Source organism: Oncorhynchus mykiss, chromosome 11 (assembly GCF_013265735.2).
Source record: "Oncorhynchus mykiss isolate Arlee chromosome 11, USDA_OmykA_1.1, whole genome shotgun sequence".
In the NCBI taxonomy this organism is placed as follows: domain Eukaryota; kingdom Metazoa; phylum Chordata; class Actinopteri; order Salmoniformes; family Salmonidae; genus Oncorhynchus; species Oncorhynchus mykiss.
Window position 1 is genome coordinate 16,719,496 of NC_048575.1, and position 17,884 is coordinate 16,737,379.

The 17,884-nt window shown below is 46.6% G+C and overlaps 1 protein-coding gene across 7 annotated transcripts in view; it reads left to right on the forward strand.

The window, feature by feature from the left end:
• Window positions 1-28: 28 nt before the first annotated feature.
• The window catches only part of LOC110536564 (disco-interacting protein 2 homolog C), a 41,327-nt gene continuing 23,471 nt past the window's right edge, over window positions 29-17,884 (forward strand). Inside the window, exons 1-23 of one of the 7 annotated variants that reach the window (XR_005034584.1) lie at window positions 341-743; window positions 6,193-6,264; window positions 6,945-7,046; window positions 8,853-8,978; window positions 9,237-9,539; window positions 9,619-9,741; window positions 10,072-10,332; window positions 10,512-10,709; window positions 10,799-10,890; window positions 11,014-11,124; window positions 11,280-11,403; window positions 11,516-11,625; window positions 11,876-11,978; window positions 12,187-12,251; window positions 12,344-12,437; window positions 12,592-12,711; window positions 12,807-12,921; window positions 13,113-13,252; window positions 13,402-13,538; window positions 13,713-13,921; window positions 14,073-14,311; window positions 15,408-15,655; window positions 15,692-15,725. Coding sequence is in view for 4 of the 7 variants with exons in the window: in XM_036935054.1 (XP_036790949.1) it covers window positions 665-743; window positions 6,193-6,264; window positions 6,945-7,046; window positions 8,853-8,978; window positions 9,237-9,539; window positions 9,619-9,741; window positions 10,072-10,332; window positions 10,512-10,709; window positions 10,799-10,890; window positions 11,014-11,124; window positions 11,280-11,403; window positions 11,516-11,625; window positions 11,876-11,978; window positions 12,187-12,251; window positions 12,344-12,437; window positions 12,592-12,711; window positions 12,807-12,921; window positions 13,113-13,252; window positions 13,402-13,538; window positions 13,713-13,921; window positions 14,073-14,187 (2,799 nt within the window). In the remaining 3 variants the exon portion in view is untranslated. Of the gene's footprint in view, window positions 151-340; window positions 744-6,192; window positions 6,265-6,944; window positions 7,047-8,852; window positions 8,979-9,236; window positions 9,540-9,618; window positions 9,742-10,071; window positions 10,333-10,511; window positions 10,710-10,798; window positions 10,891-11,013; window positions 11,125-11,279; window positions 11,404-11,515; window positions 11,626-11,875; window positions 11,979-12,186; window positions 12,252-12,343; window positions 12,438-12,591; window positions 12,712-12,806; window positions 12,922-13,112; window positions 13,253-13,401; window positions 13,539-13,712; window positions 13,922-14,072; window positions 14,312-15,407; window positions 15,726-17,884 lie in introns of those variants that run through there. The other 6 variants (XR_005034586.1, XR_005034585.1, XM_036935057.1 and 3 more) reach the window with 6 other exon arrangements.

Consider the following 17,884-nt stretch of genomic DNA (forward strand, 5'->3'; position numbering starts at 1 on the left):
AAATCAGATGATGACGAGTAACCTTGCCTGAGACTTGACGACTTGAGCTGAGCTCCCAGAGCTAAGCCAAGTGGTGGGCAGACAACCCGGCTAGTGTGCTCCTTGGCTAGTCCTGGGGATTCATATGAAGATCAAAGATCCACCAGCACGGTATTGTTGCTATAATTCAATGATATTAGATATATGCTATAATTTCCAATATGCGTGCGTGCGTGTGTGTGTGTTTGTGTGTGGAGAGGGTGTGGTGGTTGGGTAATAATACCCCCGCCTCCCACGCTGCGACCCCTATCGGTAATTCCCGGTACTGCGCCTCTCCTATCTGCGTCACGTGACATCAGTAGGAGCTGTGAAACAGCGCGAGTCTCATCATCAGCACCGCATCGCCAGGCAAGCAGCCTCGAGACCCACCGACCAACGGACCCTCAGTGGTCCCTCATCACAAATACTATAATAACGAAGAGGAGGTAGACTCCTCACGAGACCATGTCAGGGCCCCGGTGAACAGACAAACAGATTTATTCTCTTTGTTCGCGTCGACGCACCGCTCGCCGCCGAGGAGGGGCCGCAGAATAGTGCTCTCTCTCTCTCTCTGGCGGAGGAGTGGGGGAAGAGGAGAAGAGAAAGCAACAGAGAGAACCGAGGTATTTTTCTACCGGATAACCTAATGGCAGAGCGCGAGGCGTCGCCGTTACCACTGGAGGTTCGCGCCCGGCTGGCGGAGCTGGAGCTCGAGCTGTCAGAGGGTAAGAACGAACCCCGTGCGCCCCGTTTTTTCCGTTAACGTAGAGGAATCTCTACAGTAATGGCTCGTTCCACCCTATACCCCCCTCCCTCTCCCCTGCTCCGCCCCTCCAGATGTTTGTCAGAGCCGCCCTCACAGTCTGCTCTAGCCGGGACGGGGTGAGGGAAGAGTGGGAGCCCACTGCGGGATTCACCCGCCTTTCTTTGTCTCTCTGGTCGTGACACATACACAGACATATGGCCCTGTGCTCGGTTCAGGTCTGAAAACTGTCTATTTGACCTTGAGAAGTACGTTTTGTCCGTGCGTCCACGGACCTGAGTGCGTGTGGTGTGTGTAGGCCTACGTGTGTGTGTCACGCTCAACCGAATGGATGTAATAATAGCGATACCGATGCAACACTGCGTGACAGGAGACGGTTCGGTGGTGTGTGTGTGTGCTCAGGCTCGGTGTTTTGGCCTGCACGCTCAGCAGCTGATGATGATTTCGGTTAATTTTTATGCTGACAATTGAATCTAAAATAAAATAGCCGACACCGAATCTGTTAAATCACAACCAAGCGTATCCCACCAATTGAGTGCGGATATTATTTTGCCGCATGTTATATTGTCAGATAAATTACGCATTTGTGTCTGCATTATATAATGTTTACATTTTTAATCAATATACATTGTCTGCTCTATAGATTGCTGTCAACGCTCCTGGTGTATGTTGTGTGAAGCGTCTAGCGGCCTGTGTATATGTGGTTTACATGGACTAGCGTGTTAGGGACACCCTGTTGAACGCCTATAACCTTGATGTGTTGTTGTTAACGTTTTCTATTGCAGCCAGATTTACAGTATCTTATGATTGCTAGAGTGTTGGTTCCCAACCCAGCTGTCCCTCCATATGCTGTTCAATCAGAGCAGAACCAGGACATGGCAGATACCGGTGGACAGTGTTTCCCCTAGGGTTTTTTCAGCAAGGGTGGGGGCATTGCTAGTAGTGTAGCAATGCAATGACATGCTAGCTGTTCCCATTAACTTCCAGTTGTTGAGCCAACTACTTATCATTTAAAAGCATGTCTCGTGGGCCACCGCTGCCAAATGACTAAGAGGAAACGCTGAGATAGACAGGTCCTGTATGTGGACATGGATGGATGATGACAGACACCATGGTATTAGGACAGATAGATCATGGTCTTTATCAGGTGCCACTCTGTAAAAACGTTGTTGATGTAGGTGTATCACTAAAAGCTTTATTTAAAAGATGTCTTGTGTGAGCAGCCAAAAGTGAGCGGGCAGTGCCTTTCTCTATAGGGGTTCTGTTTTTATCCAGCTCCTTTGGCAAGCTGCTCTCTTGTCAAATCAAATGACATTTTGTTGTCACATGCAGATGTTATTGCGGGCGTAGTGAAATGCTTGTGTTCCTAGCTCCAACAGTGCAGTAGTATCTAACAATTCACAACAATACACACATCTAAAAGTAAAATAATGGAATTAAGAAATATATAAATATTAGATTGAGCAATGTCGGTGTGGCGTTGACTAAAATACAGTAGAATATAATAAAGTTTGACCGGTAGTGTATATACTATATTTACATTCTACTGAAGCTAGTAGAGAGAATGCCAAGAGTGTGCAAAGATGTCATCAAGGCAAAAGGTGGCTACTTTGAAGAATCTCAAATATAAAATATATTTTGATTTAAAAAAATATTGGTTACTACATGATTCCATATGTGTTATTTCATAGTTTTGATATCTTCACTATTATTCTACAATGTAGAAAATAGTTTAAAAAAATAGAAAAATCCTTGAATGAGTAGGTGTTGTAAAAACTTGACCGGTAGTGTACATAGATGAGTAAAGCAGTATGTAAACAATGTTTAAACATTATTAAAGTGGCCAGTGATTCCAAGTCTATGTACATAGGGCAGCAGCCTCTAAGGTGCAGGGTTGCGCAACTGGGTGGAAGCCGGCTAGTGATGGCTATTTAACAGTCTGATGGCCTTGCAGTCTCGGTCCCAGCTTTGATGCACATGTACTGACCTCGCTTTCTGGATGATATCAAATCAAATGTATTTATATAGCCCTTCGTACATCAGCTGATATCTCAAAGTGCTGTACAGAAACCCAGCCTAAAACCCCAAACAGCAAGCAATGCAGGTGTAGAAGCACGATGGCTAGGAAAAACTCCCTAGAAAGGCCAAAACTTAGGAAGAAACCTAGAGAGGAACCAGGCTATGTGGGGTGGCCTCTTCTGGCTGTGCCGGGTGGAGATTATAACAGAACATGGCCAAGATGTTCAAATGTTCATAAATGACCAGCATGGTCAAATAATAATAATCACAGGCAGAACAGTTGAAACTGGAGCAGCAGCACGGCCAGGTGGACTGGGGACAGCAAGAAGTCATCATGTCAGGTAGTCCTGAGGCATGGTCCTAGGGCTCAGGTCCTCCGAGAGAAAGAAAGAGAGAAAGAGAGAATTAGAGAGGGCATACTTAAATTCACACAGGACAGCGGATAGGACAGGAGAAGTACTCCAGATATAACAAACTGACCCTAGCCCCCCGACACATAAACTACTGCAGCATAAATACTGGAGGCTGAGACAGGAGGGGTCAGGAGACACTGTGGCCCCATCCGAGGACACCCCCGGACAGGGCCAAACAGGAAGGATATAACCTCACCCACTTTGCCAAAGCACAGCCCCCACATCACTAGAGGGATATCTTCAACCACCAACTTAGCGGGGTGAACAGGCCAAGGCCCGGGTGGTTGATGTCCTTGATCTTTTTGGCCTTCCTGTGACATTGGGTGTTGTAGGTGTCCTGGAGGGCAGGTAGTTTGCGCCCTGTGATGCGTTGGGCAGACCGCACCACCCTCTGGAGAGCCCTGCGGTTGCAGGCGGTGCAGTTGCCGTACCAGGCGGTGATATAGCCTGACAGGATGCTCTCAATTATGCATCTGTAAAAGTTTGTGAGGGTTTTAGGGGCCAAGCCAAGTTTTTTTCAACCTCATAAGGTTGAAGAGGCACAGTTGTGCCTTCTTCACCACACTATCTGGACCATTTCAGATCGTCAGTGATGTGTACGCCGTGGAACATTTCACCTTCTCCCTGTATGCTGTCATGTCATTGTTGGTAATCAGACCTACTACTGTTGTGCAAACATGATGATTGAGTTGGAGGCGTGCATAGACACACAGTCATGGGTGAACAGGAGGTACAGAAGGGGTCTGAGCACACATCCTTGTGGGGCCCCTTTGTTAAGGATCAGTGAAGTGGAGGTGTTGTTTCTCACCTTCACCACCTGAGGCAGCCCGTCAGGAAGTCCAGGACCCAGTTGCACAGGGCGGGGTTCAGACCCAGGGCCTCGAGCTTAATGATGAGCTTGGAGGATACTATGGTGTTGAATGCTGAGCTATAGTCAATGAACGCGCTGGCGATTGCATCGTCTGTGCATCTATTGGGGCGGTAAGAAAATTGAAGTGGGTCTTCATGATGACAGAGGTGAGTGCTATGGGGCGATAGTCATTTAGTTCAGTTACCTTTGCTTTCTTGGGTACAGGAACAATGGTGGACATCTTGAAACAAGTGGGGACTGTAGACAGTAGACAGACCAGCTGGCTGCGCAGACCATGCTCTGAGGATGCGGCTAGGGATGCCGTCTGGGCCAGCAGCCTTGCGAGGGTTAACACACTTAAATGTCTTAGTCACGTCGGCCATGGAGAAGGAGCCAAAAAGTATTGTGCTACACAGTATATTATTCTCCCACCTTCCTCTCTTTCTTTCTATGGCCCATCGAGTGACCATTCTGTGTGTATGAGCCCTCTGGCCCACCTCTGGACACGTGTGTGTGCGTGTGTGTGTGTGTGTGTGTGTGTGTGTGTGTGTGAGAGAGAGAGAGATGAAAGGAGATTGTAATGGATACAAAGATAAAAGGAGAAACCAGAGAGTGAAAGAGAGGGAGGGGGGGTACACAGAGTGATTGGCATGGCATCTCTCTCCCACTGTCTATCTGTGTGATTTTAATTTGTTCACAATGACCAATAGGAAAGGAATGCTGCTTAGACTGTAACCAATCACAGCTGGGTGTAGATGTGATTCTGAAGATCAATGTGAGTCACACAAAAACACACTTTCCAAAGGTTCTATGTTGGTTAGCAATTTTCAGCCACTTGAAGGAAAATAGAATTTTCAGTTTTATTACACATTTTCTAAATAGGAAAATGAGACATTGCTTTAGTGGTTGTGACATGGACTATAGATTCCCTCTCAGCTGTATTCATAGGTTGCACCTCCGTCACTCGGTCGTGTCATGCCATTGTTATGAATGTTCTCAAGCCTCCCTCTGCCGGCGATGCCGGTGCCAAAAAGTAATGATAAGCCCAATCATTCTGGACGGAGGCTAACGGCTGTTTCTTCTAAATTACACTATAGTGTCTTGGAAATACGATGACATTGCTAAAGTAGGCAGATATTTTGTAGGAAACAACTTTTCCATCATTATCATGTCATCAAATTTACTTTAAACAGATGGCAATGTTGTCATTAGCTAGCAAAGTTTGTCAAAAATAGCTAGCAATGTTAATGTTAGCTAGCTAAAATTCTTAACTAGCTAGCTAACTTTATACTCCATCTAAAGTCAACCTGGCGACATCAAAATCATGACACACGGTTTTTCTACAAATGATTTGCCTCCTTTTGAAATGTCCAAGCCACAGTAATGCACTTTTGAGAGTCTAAAACATCCAAACGAATGTTCAAAACTATATTAAGACGAAATGTGCAAACCATGAATAGTATGAAACTGAGAGACCGAGAGAAAAATATAATTTGAAGAACAAGAGAATAGGAGAGAGAGAGAGAACGGGCATAGGGTTGTTATGAACTCTGATAATTCAGTGTGGTGTTCTCTCTCTCACACACACACACACACACACACACACACACACACACATGCAGGGATCATTAGCCCAGTTTTCACATCTGGAAATCCAAGATGGCCACCAGGCCTTCTCCAGGAGAACGGTTGCTAGGCAACTCCCTCCCTGCTCCGCTGCGATAAGATTGGAAGATGGTGTCTCCCTGTGGACAGTGTGTGTGTGTGTGTGTGAGTGAGTGCAGAAACAGGAATGCTGTATCTGATCTGCAGAAAAGCCTCAGACACACACACAAACACATGCCTGAATATCATAGCAAGGAACAGATGAGCAGATTGGACCCAGATGTTCTGGCCACTCTCCACGGTCAGATTGTGAAACACATGCTCTCGCTCTTATTCGCTTGTCATTCACTCTAAAAAAATAGAATGTTCTCTCACACACACTAAAGGAGTGGGTTCTGAGGCCTTGTCAAAAAACTGGGTTAACTGATACTCTTACACTCAAAACAACCTCTTTCTCTTTCCCTCTCCCTATCCCCCCCTCTTTCTCTCTCCCTTTCTCTATCCCCCCTCTCTCTCTATGCCAGGTGACATCACACAGAAGGGTTATGAGAAGAAGCGGTCTAAGCTGATCAGGGCCTACTTCCCTCATCCTGGAGGTACATAAAAACACAGTCTCTGTCCTCTAGTAGAACACCAGTCTGCAGCACATCTATTCTAGTCCCACTGGGTTTGACCCTCCTCGTTTAACCCCTCTCTCTCTCTCTCTCTCTCTCTCTCTCTCTCTCTCTCTCTCTCTCTCTCTCTCCATCTCCCTCTCTCTCTCTCTCTCTCCCTCTCCCTCTCCCTCTCCCTCTCCCTCTCCATCTCCATCTCTCTCTCTCTCTCTCTCTCTCTCTCTCTCTCCCTCTCCCTCTCCCTCTCCCTCTCCATCTCCCTCTCTCTCTCTCTCTCTCTCTCTCTCTCTCTCTCTCTCTCTCTCTCTCTCTCTCTCTCTCTCTCTCTCTCTCTCTCTCTCTCTCTCTCTCTCTCTCTCTCTCGCTCTCTCTCTCTCTCTCTCTCTCTCTCTCTCTCTCTCTCTCTCTCTCTCTCTCTCTCTCTCTCTCGCTCTCTCTCTCTCTCTCTCTCTCTCTCTCTCTCTCTCTCTCTGGGTCACACACTTTGTATTACTCCAATGCGCTGAATGTAGCAGCATAATGAATATGCTGAAAGCTCCTTCCACACTGAGAATTTTGGGGGATTTTTGTATCTCTCTCCGTCTGTGACTTTGACTGTATCTTTTTGACTCGCTCATTCTTTTTCTATCTGACTTTCCCTGTGTGTGTGTGTGTGTGTGTAGGTATGGAGGGTATGTCTCACCGCCCCCCCTTTGCCCCCCCATCTGCTGCTCGCTTCCACAGACGGCGCTCTTCTGGAACACGTGATGAACGCTACCGTTCAGGTAAACACACACACCTTTACTACAGATGAACCTGACCTTAGACCAGAGTTATTCAAACTGTTGGTCAATAGACACGCCTTTAGTCAGTCCTTTCACTATAAGCATATAATATACAGTGCCTTGCGAAAGTATTCGGCCCCCTTGAACTTTGCGACCTTTTGCCACATTTCAGGCTTCAAACATAAAGATATAAAACTGTATTTTTTTGTGAAGAATCAACAACAAGTGGGACATAATCATGAAGTGGAACGACATTTATTGGATATTTCAAACCTTTTTAACAAATCAAAAACTGAAAAATTGGGCGTGCAAAATGATTCAGCACCTTTACTTTCAGTGCAGCAAACTCTCTCCAGAAGTTCAGTGAGGATCTCTGAATGATCCAATGTTGACCTAAATGACTAATGATGATAAATACAATCCACCTGTGTGTAATCAAGTCTCCGTATAAATGCACCTGCACTGTGATAGTCTCAGAGGTCCGTCAAAAGCGCAGAGAGCATCATGAAGAACAAGGAACACACCAGGCAGGTCCGAGATACTGTTGTGAAGAAGTTTAAAGCCGGATTTGGATACAAAAAGATTTCCCAAGCTTTAAACATCCCAAGGAGCACTGTGCAAGCGATAATATTGAAATGGAAGGAGTATCAGACCACTGCAAATCTACCAAGACCTGGCCGTCCTTCTAAACTTTCAGCTCATACAAGGAGAAGACTGATCAGAAATGCAGCCAAGAGGCCCATGATCACTCTGGATGAACTGCAGAGATCTACAGCTGAGGTGGGAGACTCTGTCCAAAGGACAACAATCAGTTGTATATTGCACAAATCTGGCCTTTATGGAAGAGTGGCAAGAAGAAAGCCATTTCTTAAAGATATCCATAAAAAGTGTCGTTTAAAGTTTGCCACAAGCCACCTGGGAGACACACCAAACATGTGGAAGAAGGTGCTCTGGTCAGATGAAACCAAAATTGAACTTTTTGGCAACAATGCAAAACGTTATGTTTGGCGTAAAAGCAACACAGCTGAACACACCATCCCCACTGTCAAACATGGTGGTGGCAGCATCATGGTTTGGGCCTGCTTTTCTTCAGCAGGGACAGGGAAGATGGTGAAAATTGATGGGAAGATGGATGGAGCCAAATACAGGACCATTCTGGAAGAAAACCTGATGGAGTCTGCAAAAGACCTGAGACTGGGACGGAGATTTGTCTTCCAACAAGACAATGATCCAAAACATAAAGCAAAATCTACAATGGAATGGTTCAAAAATAAACATATCCAGGTGTTAGAATGGCCAAGTCAAAGTCCAGACCTGAATCCAATCGAGAATCTGTGGAAAGAACTGAAAACTGCTGTTCACAAATGCTCTCCATCCAACCTCACTGAGCTCGAGCTGTTTTGCAAGGAGGAATGGGAAAAAATGTCAGTCTCTCGATGTGCAAAACTGATAGAGACATACCCCAAGCGACTTACAGCTGTAATCGCAGCAAAAGGTGGCGCTACAAAGTATTAACTTAAGGGGGCTGAATAATTTTGCACGCCCAATTTTTCAGTTTTTGATTTGTTAAAAAAGTTTGAAATATCCAATAAATGTCGTTCCACTTCATGATTGTGTCCCACTTGTTGTTGATTCTTCACAAAAAAATACAGTTTTATATCTTTATGTTTGAAGCCTGAAATGTGGCAAAAGGTTGCAAAGTTCAGGGGGCCGAATACTTTCGCAAGGCACTGTAGAGCTAGATTTTGATTAAATTGACTAACATAATTCCTGCCCATCTCTCTCCAACACCATATCACCCCCTAGACGTCCACAGTGAGGCGGTGCAGGCAGTGTTAGCCAGACATGTGGAGAGCAACGTGGCAGTGCCTATGCCCTCCAAACGACGATCACTGGTGGTACAGACATCCATGGATGCGTACACACCCCCAGGTGAGACACACACACTCATACACTTATCAGGTTATGTTCAGTGATTGACTTGGGCAGGAGCCCACTATTTTAGTCCAAGTCAAGCACTGGTTATGATTATGTTAATGTTATGCTGTAGTAAAGTTGGATGAAAGTTACTGACCGTCGCTAGGCCGGTCTCCACTGTGTCATAGGGTTGGGGTTAGGTTGTGTTTTAGTTAGCTATGGGTTTTAGTTATATTGTACAAAAGTTGGATGAAGGTTACTGACCCTCACTAGGCCTGTCCCCACTGTGCTCAGACTCGTCGTCGGGCTCAGAGGAAGAGGCGGGGCCAGGCAATGACATGCCGGGAATGGAACACTGGATGACTCGCCCTGCCCACTTAGGTCCAGCCCACCTAGGCTCCACCTCCTCGTCGTCCTCGTCCACTCAGAGCGGAGGAAGTGGCAACGCAGGACGACTGGCCGACTCGCTCGCACACACACACCTCTCACACCCACACCTGGCACACGCCCACCTCACACACACACACCTGACCCAGTCACACCACGTGTCAGCTCACCACTCACAAACACACCACGGTGAGTACAACTTCACTGTGTGTATGTGTGTGTACAGGATGTGTGTGTTTATGTGTAATCTTTATGTGTGTGTCTGCAGGTATAGGGCACCTGTCTCTGAAGCGTAAGGCAGCTCTGGGCATGGCGGAGAACGGAGGCTCTCTCAGAAGATCCTGTGAGTTCGGCTCTGATATGCTGTGGCCTCCACCACTGGAGTCTGACGGTCAGTACGCACACACACACACACACACACACACACACACACACACACACACACACACATACCTCATTTATACATGTTCCCCACCACTGCTTTAACTCTCCCTCTCTCTTTCTGTCTCTCTCTTTCTGTCTCTCTCTTTGTCTCTGTTTCTCTCTCCTCTCTCCATCTCTTTCTGTCTCTTTCTGTCTCTCTCTTTGTCTCTGTTTCTCTCTCCTCTCTCCATCTCTTTCTGTCTCTCTCTGTCTCCTCTTTTTCTGCCTCTCTCGCTTCTCCTTTTTGTCTCTCTCTTTCTGTCTCTCTCTCTCCATCTTTCTCTCTCTGTGTGTGTAGAGAATCACTCTGCTCCTCCTGATGTGACTGGCTATTCGTCTGACTCCTCCCACTCCCGCCCCCACTCAGAGCGCCACATAGGAACCATCGCCCGAAACACTCAGAAATACGGCAACGCTGAACGCATGGAGACTGGAGACGGTGTCCCGGTCAGCAGTCGTGTGTCTGCTAAGATCCAGCAGCTAGTGAACACTCTGAAAATGCCTCGTAGACCTCCGCTAAGAGAGTTCTTTGTTGATGACTTTGAAGAACTTCTAGAAGGTAGGAGCTATCAACCAATAAATCTATAAATAAATCAACTAAGCTTTAAATCTAGCTGTCTAGCTATTTTTTTTGTCTCTATATTTAGTGAAAGTTTCTACAGTAATCTGTAGTGTGTTTAATGGTCCTATTTGCATGTTTCACAATAAAAGTCTCTGTCTCTCTTTCACTCTTTGTAGTCCAGCAGCCAGATCCTAAGCAGCCGCGCCCGGAGGGGGCAGAAATGTTGGCAGTAAGTGGAGAAGCCCTGGGGGTGGTGACTAACTGGCCACCCTCCCTGGAGGCAGCTCTCCAACGCTGGGGCACCATCAGCCCTAAAGCGCCCTGTCTCACCAGCCTGGATACCACTGGCAAACCTCTATATGTACTCACATACGGTAACCACACACACACCCACACATACACACGTACGCACACACACACACACACACACACACACTTACTCAGCCTTGTGTTGTGTCCACAGGGAAGCTGTGGTCTCGGAGTATCAAGCTGGCCTATAACATCCTCCACAAACTGGGCAGCAAGCAGGAGCCCATGTTGCGACCGGGGGACAGGGTGAGTACATGTAGAAAATCCATCCCTTGAATGAAATAACTAGTAAAAAATATATTTTTTTTTGTTATGCTATTTTCAGAAGAATTGTCTGTATTCATTGTCTGTATTCGTCCGATCCACTAGGTTGCGCTGGTGTTTCCTAACAATGACCCGGTGGCCTTCATGGTGGCCTTCTACGGCTGCCTGCTGGCTGAGGTGGTCCCTGTACCCATAGAGGTGCCCCTCACACGCAAGGTACAGTACATCAGGGGTCAGAGCACTGAGCCCTGGGGAACAACTTATTTAATTTAATTAATGTATCTTTTGTTGTATAAGCAATAAGCACATTCAATCAAATATATGTATAGAATTTTATTGTCTTGGACTTAAGTGTCTATCTTGTCCAATAGGATGCTGGCAGCCAGCAGATTGGGTTCCTATTGGGAAGCTGTGGGGTTACCGTGGCGCTGACCAGTGATGCCTGCCATAAAGGCTTGCCCAAGAGCGCTACAGGAGAGATACCACAGTTCAGAGGTAAGTGTATGTGTGTGCATGTGTTTATATATATACTATATTCAAAGAAAAGGTTATAGTAATCAAGTCCCTTGACAGTGTATGAAAAATGATTGCCACTCTGTCTCTCTAGGGTGGCCTAAGCTGCTGTGGTTCGTGACTGAGTCGAAGCATCTCTCCAAACCTCCTAGAGATTGGTTCCCTCACATCAAAGATGCAAACAGCGACACAGCCTATATAGAGGTAATGCACATGTATTACATGTCTGTTACAAGAAGAACTTCTAATGCAACTCAATACACATTTCTTTAGAAAATGCTACGTTTAAAAAAAATGTATTTATTTGTTACTCTACACATAGACATTTTCACTTGCTTTCTCTCTCTGTCTCTGTCTCTCTCTGTCTCTGTCTCTCTCTGTCTCTCTCTCTGTCTCTCTCTCTGTCTCTCTCTGTCTCTCTCTGTCTCTGTCTCTCTCTGTCTCTCTCTCTCAGTATAAAACGTGTAAGGATGGGAGTGTCCTGGGAGTGACCGTGATGAGGATCGCTCTGCTGACTCACTGCCAATCCCTCACACAGTCGTGTGGCTACACAGAAGGTAAGACACTCACTTTAAGTCAAACAGACAGTCTCTCTCTCTCTCTCTCTCTCTCTCTCTCTCTCTCTCTCTCTCTCTCTTACACACTCACTCATTCACTCACACACACACACACACACCCACACATGTGTGCTCCCACAGATACACCCTCTGCCAGGTAATCACTCACTCCTCTCTTCTACCCCCTCTACCTCTCCTCTCTCTGCAGCGGAGACCATAGTGAATGTTCTAGACTTTAAGAAGGATGTGGGACTGTGGCACGGCATCCTCACGGTAAGACCAGCTACTAGAGGTCAGGTGCAGTGAAAGTATGATAAGGGGTTAATGGTTAGAGGTTGAAGGTTATATGTGTCTCCCATCTCCAGAGTGTGATGAACATGATGCATGTGATCAGCGTTCCCTACTCTCTGATGAAGGTCAACCCGTTGTCCTGGATACAGAAGGTCTACCACTTCAAAGGTCAGACACACCAACCTGTCAATCAATCACTCTATAATCAATTAATCTGTCAATCTATAAGATATTCTCATCAAGTCATATGTCAATCATTCAGTCAGTATTTGATGCCAACTTTGTTAGAACTGATGTCAACACTGTGTGTGTCCCTCTCCAGCCAAGGTAGCGTGTGTAAAGTCCAGGGACATGCACTGGGCTCTGGTGGCCCACAGAGAGCAGAAGGACATCAGCCTGAGTTCCCTCCGGATGCTCCTGGTCGCCGACGGATCTAACCCCTGTAACTATCACTCTACTTCCCACCTCAATCTATCTTGCCCTCCCCTCCTCTCTGCTCCTGTCCTCCTTTCATCCCTCTTTCCTCTCCTCCTCCAGGGTCTATTTCATCCTGTGATGCGTTCCTCAACGTGTTCCAGAGTAAAGGCTTGAGGTCAGAGGTCATCTGTCCCTGTGCCAGCTCTCCTGAAGCCCTGACCGTTGCCATCAGGAGGTGCACACACATAATAATCAGCAGCATTCTCACTTGGTCTATCCTAGAGTAACAGACTAAACATTTAGATTTTGTTGGTTTGGAAAAGTATTCTCACTAGGTGAAGTGGCTGAGGTGGCACTAGCTTAGATGTGTTATAGTGTGATATAGCTCTTCCTTTCTCTCCTTGTCTCTGTTTCTCTCTGATCCAGGCCAGTGGAGGACAGTAGCCAGCCACCAGGCCGAGGGGTTCTCTCCATGCAGGGTCTGAGTTACAGTGTGGTCCGCGTCGACACCGAGGAACGCTTGTCAGTCCTCACTGTGCAGGATGTGGGCACTGTTATGCCTGGAGGTAGGGGTCTGTGTTTGTGTGTGTGCGCATGCACCTTTGTGTGCGTGTACATGTACATACCTGTGTGTGTGTGTTAAGCCTGCTCTCTTCTTCAGCTCCAGTTTTGTGAGGGGTGAATGTGAGGTTTAATGTGTGTGTTCTGTCCCCAGCCGTAGTGTGTGTGGTGAAGCCAGAGGGTGTGCCTCTCCTGTGTAAGACAGATGAGATCGGGGAGCTGTGTGTGTGTTCTGTCGCCACGGGAACCTCTTACTATGGATTGACAGGCATGACCAAGAACACCTTTGAGGTAAGGAGACGTGTGTGTGTGTGTGTGTGTGTGTGTGTGCGTGCGTGCGTGCGTGCAAAATACATATAGTATGTGTGTATAATGTATGAGTACATGTACAATATGTGTATAACGTGTGGGTGTTTGTTTATAATATGTGTGTATAATGTTTGTGTATGATACGTGTGTGTGTAGGTGTTCCCTGTAGCCTCAGGTGGAGGCCTGGTCAGTGAGTATGCGTTTGTGCGTACGGGGCTGCTGGGCTTTGTGGGTCCAGGCGGTCTGGTGTTTATCTCCGGAAAGATGGACGGCCTCATCATGGTCAGCGGGCGCAGACATAACGCTGATGACATCGTAGCCACCGCACTGGCCGTGGAGCCAATGAAATTTGTCTACAGGGGGAGGTATGCAACCGGGCCACATGCACTGGTCAGAAGTAGTGCCCTACATAGGGAATAGTATTCTCCTCTGTACTCTGCATGTAAACGGTAGCAGTACATATACAGTACCTTAATAACCATCTAACTCTAACCTTCTGTCTGTACGTGGCTCCAGGATAGCAGTGTTCAGTGTGACCGTGCTGCGTGATGAGCGTATCGTGGTGGTAGCAGAGCAGAGACCAGACTCTACTGAGGAGGACAGCTTCCAGTGGATGAGCCGCGTGCTGCAGGTAACAACATCACCCTACAGTACGACTATAATACAGGTAACAACATCACCCTACAGTACGACCATAATACAGGTAACAACATCACCCTACAGTACGACTATAATACAGGTAACACCACCACAACATCACCCTACAGTACGACCATAATACAGGTAACACCACCACAACATCACCCTACAGTATGACCATAATACAGGTAACACCACCACAACATCACCCTACAGTACGACCATAATACAGGTAACACCACCACAACATCACCCTACAGTACGACCATAATACAGGTAACACCACCACAACATCACCCTACAGTACGACCATAATACAGGTAACACCACCACAACATCACCCTACAGTACGACCATAATACAGGTAACACCACCACAACATCACCCTACAGTACGACCATAATACAGGTAACACCACCACAACATCACCCTACAGTACGACCATAATGCAGGTAACACCATCACCCTACAGTACGACCATAATACAGGTAACACCACCACAACATCACCCTACAGTACGACCATAATACAGGTAACACCACCACAACATCACCCTACAGTACGACCATAATACAGGTAACACCACCACAACATCACCCTACAGTACGACCATAATGCAGGTAACACCATCACCCTACAGTACGACCATAATACAGGTAACACCACCACAACATCACCCTACAGTACGACCATAATGCAGGTAACACCATCACCCTACAGTACGACCATAATACAGGTAACACCACCACAACATCACCCTACAGTACGACCATAATACAGGTAACACCACCACAACATCACCCTACAGTACGACCATAATACAGGTAACACCACTGCAACACGACCACAGTACGACCATAATGCAGGTAACACCATCACCCTACAGTACGACCATAATACAGGTAACACCACCACAACATCACCCTACAGTACGACCATAATACAGGTAACACCACTGCAACACGACCACAGTACGACCATAATACAGGTAACACCATCACCCTACAGTACGACCATAATACAGGTAACAACATCACCCTACAGTACGACCATAATACAGGTAACAACATCACCCTACAGTACGACCATAATACAGGTAACACCATCACCCTACAGTACGACCATAATACAGGTAACAACATCACCCTACAGTACGACCATAATACAGGTAACACCATCACCCTACAGTACGACCATAATACAGGTAACAACATCACCCTACAGTACGACCATAATACAGGTAACACCACCACAACATCATCCTACCGTACGACCATAATACAGGTAACACCACCACAACATCACCCTACAGTACGACCATAATACAGGTAACACCACCACAACATCATCCTACCGTACGACCATAATACAGGTAACACCACCACAACATCACCCTACAGTACGACCATAATACAGGTAACACCACCACAACATCACCCTACAGTACGACCATAATACAGGTAACAACATCACCCTACAGTACGACCATAATACAGGTAACACCACCACAACATCACCCTACAGTACGACCATAATACAGGTAACAACATCACCCTACAGTACGACCATAATACAGGTAACACCACTGCAACACGACCACAGTACGACCATAATGCAGGTAACACCACTGCAACACGACCACAGTACGACCATAATACAGGTAACACCACTGCAACACGACCACAGTACGACCATAATACAGGTAAACCACTGCAACACGACCACAGTACGACCATAATGCAGGTAACACCACTGCAACACGACCACAGTACGACCATAATGCAGGTAACACTACCTCAACACTACCTCAACACGACCATAATGCAGGTAACACCACTGCAACACGACCACAGTACGACCATAATGTAGGTAACACTACCTCAACACGACCACAGTACGACCATAATGTAGGTAACACTACCCCAACACGACCATAGTACGACCATAATGCAGGTAACACTACCTCAACACGACCATAATGCAGGTAACACCACTGCAACACGACCACAGTACGACCATAATGTAGGCAACACTACCTCAACACGACCATAATGCAGGTAACACCACTGCAACACGACCACAGTACGACCATAATGTAGGTAACACTACCTCAACACGACCATAATGCAGGTAACACCACTGCAACACGACCACAGTACGACCATAATGTAGGTAACACTACCTCAACACGACCACAGTACGACCATAATGTAGGTAACACCACTGCAACACGACCACAGTACGACCATAATGTAGGCAACACTACCTCAACACGACCACAGTACGACCATAATGTAGGTAACACCACTGCAACACGACCACAGTACGACCATAATGTAGGCAACACTACCTCAACACGACCATAATGCAGGTAACACCACTGCAACACGACCACAGTACGACCATAATGCAGGTAACACTACCTCAACACTACCTCAACACGACCATAATGCAGGTAACACCACTGCAACACGACCACAGTACGACCATAATGTAGGTAACACTACCTCAACACGACCACAGTACGACCATAATGTAGGTAACACTACCCCAACACGACCACAGTACGACCATAATGCAGGTAACACTACCTCAACACAACCATAATGCAGGTAACACCACTGCAACACGACCACAGTACGACCATAATGTAGGTAACACTACCTCAACACGACCATAATGCAGGTAACACCACTGCAACACGACCACAGTACGACCATAATGTAGGCAACACTACCTCAACACGACCATAATGCAGGTAACACCACTGCAACACGACCACAGTACGACCATAATGTAGGTAACACTACCTCAACACGACCATAATGCAGGTAACACCACTGCAACACGACCACAGTACGACCATAATGTAGGTAACACTACCTCAACACGACCACAGTACGACCATAATGTAGGTAACACCACTGCAACACGACCACAGTACGACCATAATGTAGGCAACACTACCTCAACACGACCACAGTACGACCATAATGTAGGTAACACCACTGCAACACGACCACAGTACGACCATAATGTAGGCAACACTACCTCAACACGACCATAATGCAGGTAACACCACTGCAACACGACCACAGTACGACCATAATGTAGGTAACACTACCTCAACACGACCATAATGCAGGTAACACCACTGCAACACGACCACAGTACGACCATAATGTAGGTAACACTACCTCAACACGACCACAGTACGACCATAATGCAGGTAACACTACCTCAACACGACCATAATGCAGGTAACACTACCTCAACACGACCACAGTACGACCATAATGTAGGTAACACTACCTCAACACGACCACAGTACGACCATAATGCAGGTAACACTACCTCAACACGACCATAATGCAGGTAACACTACCTCAACACGACCACAGTACGACCATAATGTAGGTAACACTACCTCAAAACGACCACAGTACGACCATAATGTAGATAACACTACCCCAACACGACCACAGTACGACCATAATGTAGGTAACACCACTGCAACACGACCACAGTACGACCATAATGTAGGTAACACTACCTCAACACGACCACAGTACGACCATAATGTAGGTAACACTACCCCAACACGACCACAGTACGACCATAATGCAGGTAACACTACCTCAACACGACCATAATGCAGGTAACACCACTGCAACACGACCACAGTACGA